Source organism: Mus caroli, unplaced genomic scaffold (genome assembly GCF_900094665.2).
Source record: "Mus caroli unplaced genomic scaffold, CAROLI_EIJ_v1.1 scaffold_17615_1, whole genome shotgun sequence".
Taxonomy (NCBI): domain Eukaryota; kingdom Metazoa; phylum Chordata; class Mammalia; order Rodentia; family Muridae; genus Mus; species Mus caroli.
In genome coordinates this window covers 1-9,107 of record NW_018390976.1, presented here as the reverse complement: position 1 = coordinate 9,107, position 9,107 = coordinate 1, and the positions used below count along the sequence as shown (strand labels likewise).

The 9,107-nt window shown below is 35.6% G+C and overlaps 1 protein-coding gene across 1 annotated transcript; it reads right to left on the bottom strand.

Moving 5' to 3' along the window:
- Nucleotides 1–4,860: 4,860 nt before the first annotated feature.
- LOC110288930 (olfactory receptor 10AG1-like) lies at nt 4,861–5,805 on the bottom strand. Its single transcript, XM_021155165.1, has one exon. The coding sequence runs from the start codon at nt 5,803–5,805 to the stop codon at nt 4,861–4,863; it is 945 nt and encodes a 314-aa protein (XP_021010824.1).
- Between the last annotated feature and the right edge of the window lie 3,302 nt (nt 5,806–9,107).

The window sequence follows — 9,107 nt, the reverse complement described above, 5'->3', positions numbered from 1 at the left end:
GGCAAGGAGACTGAATAGGAATCTACAGTTCCTGGGGATGGAGGGATTTAGGATGCATCTCTAGAATGTGGTAGAGACCTGGCATAGACCTCCCATATGTCTATGAGGATGCTTCTAAGACTCTGAGCAGTGGGGATATAGAACCTGAAGTGGCCAACTCCTGTAACTATGCAGTTCCCCCAGTGGAGAGATAAGAACACTAACACACCCACAAAACTTTCAATGCAAAATTTATCTGTTTATAAGAAATGGAACATTGCCTGAGGGAATGGCCATCCAGTTATTGCCTCAACTTGAGACTCTTTCCAACGGCAAGCTACAATCCCTGACACTCGCTGACCGGAGCCTAGCATTACCGCCTTTTGAGAGGTTCCATCCAGCAGCTGACTGAAACACATGCAGAGGCTCAACTCTAAAAATTGGACAGATGTCAGGGAGGATCAGGAAGATCTGAGAGAAGTGAGTTCCCTGGAAGGTATAAGAACTCTACAGGAAGACCAACAGAGTCAACTAACCTGGATCTTAGAGGCTCTCAGAGACTCAACCACCAAGCAAAGTGCAAAAACAAGCTGCACCTACTATCACACAAATATGTAGATGTGCAGTGGTACCTTCTTGTGGGTCCCCTAACAATTGGAGCAGGGGTTTTCCCTAAAGCTACTCCTTTCAATGAATCCCAGTTCCCTAACTGGGCTGTCTTGTCTGGCTTCAGGAGGAGAGTATGTGCCTAGCCCAGCAGAAGGTTTCATGTGCCAGGGTTATAGGATACATAGGGCATGCCTACACACTCTCAGATGAGAAGGCAAGTGGTAGGAAGGAGGAAGAATGTGAGGGACAAACTGTGAGTAGGGGGCCATGATTGGAATATAAGTGCATCACTAACTATATATTCAAAAAAGAACAATTAGGGGGGACTGGGCTAAAGCTCTCAGATAGAAGCCTTGCCTACTTTGTGCAAACCCTGAATTCAACTCCCAGCACTGAAAAAAAATAGTAATTTGGAAATGTAAAATTTATTCATTCATTTCAAACTAACAGTGTAAGAAACCACTTTGACACTAATAGTTTTAATTCCCCAGCACTTGGGAGGTAGAGGCAAGTGGATTTCTGAGTTCGAGGCTGGTCTGGTCTAGAGAATGAGTTCCCCTGTCTTGAAAAACCAATAAATAAATAAGTAAGTAAGTAAATAAATAAATAAATAAATAAATAAATAAATAAATAAATAAATAGTTTTACATAGTTTAGCATACAAGACACTTATCATTTTGTCATGCAGCCGGGGGGGGGGTCTGCAACACTATAGGTGGAACAACAATATGAACTAACCAGTACCCCCCCCCCAGAGCTCATGTCTCTATCTGCAGATGTATCAGAAGATGGCCTGGTAGGTCATCAGTGGAAAGAGAAGCCCATTGGTCATACACAATTTATATGCCTCAGTACAGGGGAATGCCAGGGCCAAAAGGTGGGAGTGGGTGGGTGGGGGCATGGGTGTGGGAGAGTGTGGGGGACTTTCGGAATAGCATTGGAAATGTAGGTGAAATAAATACCCAATAATAAAAAAGTATCTTATTAAAATAAAGAAATTTTTTTCACACACACACAAAATCAGATGGTGAAGGACACCAAATCAGTAAGAAATCTCACAGACAGAACATAGAGTTCATGACAAGAATATAAGTGAGAAAAGAAAATTACTTATAAAGTTCTAAAATTCATACAGAATTTGGCTTGAGAGATAGCTCAGTATTTTAAGGGTTTGGTGCACAAGAATGTTACATGGGTAAAATTCAAGAAAGCCAAGGGCCATGACACACAGCTATAAACCCAATAGTTAGGGAGACAGAGACAAGTAGTTATATGAATTTGTGTAATGTGTCATATGAAACCACTTGATGAGTTCCAGGCCAGTAAGATGTCCCATCTTGAAAACAAGGTGGAGGGCCTCAAGTGTCCACTGAGAAGCACTATCCAAGCAAGGCACATACCCAAACATGTACACATTCATATCATACAAAAATCATCTAATCTACAAACTGATGATGGATACAGAACACAGAAGCAGGACAGTAAGCTATGGGAAAGTGAGAAGTTTGATATGGAAGACCTTTTCAAATCCCGATTCTTTCCAGTCAGGGTCAGGGGTGCTTTCCTTTTTGATCATTTTAGGAAACCATAACTTCTACTGTACAGATGGTATCTTAAAACAAAAGAACTGTTCACGTTTGCTTCACTGACATTTGTCAAAAGTTATATATTAGTCATTGCATGTTGCAAAGATGTTTTATTTATATTTTTGCAGAACATTCTTACAATAAGAGGCAAATATACTTCATTTTGAAATTGCTTATATACTATAGTATATGCTGATTGCACTATAAAATTGTTTAACATCAAGCTAATTTAGTTTCTGCAGTTTAATTTTATATACAATGCTTAATTAATGAAACAGAAAGCAGCCTGAAATACTAAAAGCATGAAGGCAATATTGATAAGCAGCATAAGTCAAAGATTCACAGATAGTGTTTTGATTGGTTTCTATGTGAGTCCTCTCATTTGAGGTTGTGACATTGTGTACTTTCCTTATGTGGGCTTATGGTTTATAAGCTTGGCATGACATTAATGTTACTCTTTACATCAAAAGAAAAAAATCATTGTAAATACATGTGAGTTTTTCTATTTATATGAAAATATCAACTGGAACTCTAACACTTGAGAAAATCTATATAATATTTAGTTTCTGTAGTTTGCCCTGAGGGGATCTAAAGGCCTCTGCTTCAGTGTTTGTTGCCAGGCTTTTAACTGCATTGCCCCTCCCAGCCCCTGTACCCATCATTCCACTATCAGTTTCTGATTTGTGGGTCATGCTATTCAGTGTAATCATGCTGCTTTCATAATCTGTAACTACATTGTATCTCCTAATTCAATGTCCCTCACATTTCCCACTTTGCCACATATGACAAGACTCTTTTTTTTTTATTTTTTCATATTACACCTGAATAAGTTTTTCTCTATCCACTTAGTTGCTAAAGGACACTTAGATTCATGAAATACTCTGTCTGTTATGAATTATGCCAACATGACCACCACTGTTTGAGTATCTCACATGAATACTGGTTTGATATCTAACAAAATTAATGGAACAATTGATAAAATATTATATTCTTATTTTCAGAATTTGAGGAAATTACACATTTTATATAATAGCTACTCTAATTTACATTTCACAAATTCTCAAAAGTTCATTTATCCCCTAATCCTATCCATTACCTTTCATCTTCACTCATTTTCAAATTTACATCTTATGAATATTTGAATGATATTTGTATCATTCCTATGACAGTTAGAGAATAATTTTATGGCCTTGAATCTCTACTTCTCCTTTTCTAATTGTTCTAGGAACTCAGGTCACAAAGATTGCACAATAAATGTGTTTATCTGCTGAGTCTTCTTGTCAAAAACTGTGGTTCTTTCTTAAATTATTATATATTCATGTCTGTATGTTTGGGTTCATTTATGTACACTTGAATGTTACTAAAAAAGAGGCCAGAAGAAGCAAGACTGTCTGCAGCTAATTATAGGCAATTGTGAGCAACACTGCATAGGTGGTGGGACTTGAACTCCGGTATCTAGAATAGCAGTATATGTTTCTGATAGACTGTCTTTCCACAACAAAACCCTCCTTTTTCTGTCTTTCAGCTTTTTGATGGTAGTCATTAAAAGAGGAAAGAAATTGACACCACAATGTACTGTCACATGCTTTTCTTTAATGACTAAATGTAAGTGCATACCAGTGCTCTCTAACAGAAAAGAAAGAGCATATCAGCTTTCTTCCTTCCTTTCCTTCTCTCTCTCTCTCTCTCTCTCTCTCTCTCTCTTTGTGTGTGTGTATGTGTGTGTGTGTGTGTTTGTGTGTGATAATATTATTCAATTATCTGAAACTAAACTGGCCACAGAGAAGCTCCATCTTATATTGATTCTCACAATACTGGAGCTATAGTAACTTGTATTGTCTTGTCCATATTTTAACATAGTTGATGGGTTTCAAAACAGAGGTTATATGATTGAATCAAAAGCTTTCTTACCCACTAAACCATCTTATCATCTGACCTTTACAACTTTGTTTTATTATTTTATATACTTGTTTATAATATTCTATAGTGTGAACTTTGTTGAAAAACATGTCTTTTGAAATGTCAGAATGTTGGGTGCAACTGATAGAAGTTAAATGCAATAACTGAATGATCAGAAATCTTGTGCACTGAAAAAAATCAATTGGGAATACCAAAGCAGATTTATCGTAGTTAATATTATGGCTAAATGATATACAGATTAATAATAGGTAGAAATATTTCTTTCATATTTATGTTGTGACATATACAGGAGTTGCCACACATAACTTGGAGACATAGCATATTAACATTAACTATCCCATTAAATCATTTAGCAACTCACTCAACATCCATTGATATTAAAGTACTACTGTTAAATGTGATTAATGCTAAATAAAAAATAACAAAAATATTGGGATATTTATTGTTTAAATTCTTAAGATATCTATCTGTGCTTTTATGTCACAAGTTTCAAAAATTAGTAATATTTTCCTATAAAAACTGTGATCAAATTGTATTTTATTCATATCAATATACACTGTTCTTTCATTACATTTTATTGCATTCAGACATATTAGTATGTATAGATTGTTTCCAAAGAGAATATATTTCAGGCTATTATTCAAAGCAGCAGAGGCATTATAGAAGCATAAACTGATTATACTCCCATGAGTAGAACAAAAGCTGATGCTTTTCTTCAGGAACTGTGTTAAGAATCAATTCATCATTTGTTCCAGAGCTCCAAGCACTACTTGATACGTAACAGTTTTCTCAGTGCAGCAATCACCTCCTTGTTTCTAAGACTGTATATCAGAGGATTTAACATGGGAGTCACAATGGTGTAAAATAGAGAGAATAGTTTGTCAGTTCCTGGAGAATGGGTGGACTTTGGCCTCAAGTAGGTAATAGTAGCTGATCCAAAAAACAAAAACACCACAAGCAAGTGGGAAGAACATGTTGAGAAGGCTTTTGATCGTCCTGTGGCTGTTGGCAACTTCAGAATGGTTTCAATGATTTTGCTGTAAGATGCAAGAATCAACATAAAAGGGACCGCAGCAAATAATATAGCCACTAAATAGACAGATAGCTCATTAATTGACGTGTCTCCGCAGGCCAGCTTGAGAATGGGTGGTATGTCACAGAAGAAGTGGTTGATTTGGTTAGAATTGCAAAAATGTAGAGAAAATATCTGACAGGTTTGTCCTATCTGGACTGGGATGCCTCCAAGCCAGGAGGCTGCTGCCAGCTGAGTGCACTTTGTTGGGTTCATGACCACAGGATAGTGCAGAGGGTTACATATGGCCACATAGCGGTCATAAGACATCACAGCCAGCAGGAAGCACTCAGTAGCTCCCAATATAAGGAAGAAACACAACTGGGTGGCACAGCTGAGGACAGAAATGTTTCTCTCTTGAGCAGCAATGCTAAACAGAATCCTAGGAAGAGTGACTGATACATAACAGATTTCCAGAGAAGAAAAATTTGCCAGGAAAAAATACATGGGCTTCTGTAGTGTAGGATCAATTCTAGTTAGCACAATTATGAAACTATTTCCAACCAATATAATCAAGTAAATTATGGAGAACATCCCAAACAGAATTCCTTGTAAGTTAGGAAGGTCTGAAAATCCCAGGAGGAGAAACTCTGTCACAGTGGAAGCATTATCCTCTGCCCTGATTTCTGTGAATTTCATCTGTTAGATGATTCATAGAAAAAAGACAAGAATTTTTTTGTCCTTAGATTCATTTCATCTTGTATAAAGCAATATTAACACCGTTTTCGACATTCCCATTGCCCTTGAGGAAAAATTATATGCCTTCTATATATAGACCCAAATTTTTTTAAAGATTTGTTCTGAAAAAAGCATAAAAAACATTGTATAATATTTTCTAATACACTAAATGTTGTGTATTTTGTGGCGTTTGATTGTAGAGCCTGGTAAATAAATTTTATTATTTTAAGCCACATAGGCACTCTCTGCTTATCAATATTTTAATAATTAATCTGTTTTTCAGATTGCACATCTCTACTTATGTGTACCTAAAATGTTTGCCTTTATTGCTATTGTTTCTGTCTGTTGAAAATCTTTAGAAAGCAAAACTAATTCTCAAAGTAAGAAAGCCACTAGGATTTTCTAAAATAAAGGCATTTATTTGTATTCTAGTATTTTATGCTCACTTATATGTCATCTTCTTTAAATGAATATTTGCCTTTCCTATACTCTTATTTTAAGTAATGCATTTAACATATAAATGTACACAGGGCTTATACTTTCTGATTAAATTTATAAAATGAGGAGACAAAGGCTGAAAGTCTTGTATGATTACATCAATTCAGAAAAGTTTTAATTTGGGCAAAAATAACTAAAGCACAGGTAAATATGCTAATAATTTTATACATTTTTCATAATAACTTATGAGATTTAATTCTTAACCGATAGTTATACCTTTGACTACAGTAATTTACAGATATGTTTTAATGATGCTCATTCTTGACCATATTAAAATGTATATTTTAATGACTCTGACCTCCAACTTATTCTTATAAAACAGATAAATATGTGAATACCTGAAATAAAGGCTTGTTAAAAGAAAAATAATACCTTTAAATGAGTAAAATATCTAAACATGTGACAATGAAAAAATAAAACAATATTTGAAAGGTACAACACTACATACACGATTCTTTTCAATTATTCAATTCCCTTTCAATGGATATTTAAAAAGAAAAGACAAGTTCTAGGTATATATGATATAAGGCAAATTTAGTTTGAGCTTATTTTAAGGTAAATCTTAGTCTTACCTGTATTAATTTATAAAAGACAGTGTTAAGTAAGTTTGGGTTTTAAGGCTTAAATAATTCTTTCATCTGTAACAGGAAAACACTTTCAAGCATTTAATGTCCTATCAGAGATGCTGCTTAAGTAGGAAATTATCTTTACCCTGGGGACACATTCCTTCCCCATGCTACATTCTAATTCAAGAAATTTGTTGTTCTTCCACACAAGAAGTTAAGCAAAAAATATATGAATTAAGTGAGAAAAATAAAATAAAACGGAGGGAAACTCTTCCTTTAGCACATTCTGATTTTAATTTTCAGTTTGTTATTATTAATAAAAATTCCACTTCCACTTTCTGGCTATTGCAAATAAAGCTGCTGTGAGCATAGATAAGCAAGTGACTTTTATGTTTGAACATCTTTGGGTGTATGCCTCAAAGTATAGCTAAGTCATGAAGTGGGTCTATTCCTAATTTTTTAAGAAACCACTATATAGAAATACAAAATAGTTACACAAGATAGCCCTGCCATCAGCAATGGAGGAACATTTACTTTGCTAAACATTGAAATAAGCATCAGAAAATTTTAAACAATATGTCTGTGTGTGTGTGTGTGTGTGTGTGTGTATGGGGGAGTGATGTATGTTTATGTGTGGTTATGTTGTTTAGCTGAATATCTGGACCACTCTAACAGTAAAATAAACCAAGATTAAGAAGATAATCCTAACATAGATACAACACATATTGATGTTCTTACCCTCTTTCATACTTCCATTGTCATTGCATGTAAATGCACATTTGATATTGGTTGCTTTTATTAAAAATCACGTGTTTTTATTTAAAATTCTGTGTCAACTAATAATTTAAATTATTTTATATCTAAACAGGAAAGTTGTCAATTGTCTGTAAAACTACTTGCCAATGTTTAGTATTAATTTTCTTAGTTTTTTACACATACATACCTTTTAAAATTTTGATTAATCAATCAATCAATTAATTAATTTACATCCTCCTCCCAGTTTCCTCCTCTTTCTTTTCTCCTAGACTTTTTCTCTCATCATTCTCTTTTACACCTCTTCCCTTTCTGTTCAGGAAAGAAGAGACATTCCATGGATATCACCCAGCCTTGGGATAGTGTAATAGCTATACTTGGTTGTCGACATGATTATAACTGGAATGAACTACAATCCAGAATTATAATTCAGATTATAATTCTGTGATCTAGATCTTGAGGCTGAGAGACACAAGTTTCTGACCTGGATCTTGGCATTGAGATATTGAGGCATGAGTTTTTATTTTTTTTTCTCCTTCCATCCACTTGCCTGGATTTTTAATGACATCATTTATTTTAATAGCTGAGTAACACACCACTGTGTAAAAGTAGAACAAGTTTTTATTCATTTTTGGGTGGAGGAACATTTAGGTGGCTTCCACTTTCTGGCTATTGCAAATAAAGCTGCTGTGAGCATAGATAAGCAAGTGACTTTTATGTTTGAACATCTTTGGGTGTATGCCTCAAAGTATAGCTAAGTCATGAAGTGGGTCTATTCCTAATTTTTTAAGAAACCACTATATAGAAATACAAAATAGTTACACAAGATAGCCCTGCCATCAGCAATGGAGGAACATTTACTTTGCTAAACATTCTCACCATCATTAACTGTTCTTTAAGTTTTTGATCTTAGTCATTGTGACTGTATGTTTCTGGGACTAGCTGAGTAATAGATGGGGGGTTGGGGTTCTCCTGGGAGACTGTGGAGGGTACCATAACCAAGAGTCCTAGCAGTTGGGAATATGGAGAATGAAATGGCCCCTTCTGTAATCAGGTAGGACTTCCAGTGGAGGGAGGGGAAAATCAACCTTCCCCTAAACCTTTGATACAAAATTTGTCCAGCCTACAAGATGCAGGGATAAAGGAGTAGGGACTGAGGAAACGGTCAACCAATGACTGGCTCTAGCTGAGAGCCACACTATGGTGTTGGGCCCCATGTTGGCCCTGTTTTGGGTCTTTAGGACAAACCCAAGCCTGGCTGAGTTTTGAAACCTGTCTCAGTCACTTCCTTATTGGGGTGACTCAGCAAGGCCTGTTTGGCCCTGTTTCTAACCCTCAGTTCCTAAGTAAGAACTTTGTCCCTTGCCTTGTCAGTCACTCCATACCCTCTGTGACCTTTCCCCTCTCCTATGTCATCTTATCCCAAAAAAAAAAAAAAAAAAAAAA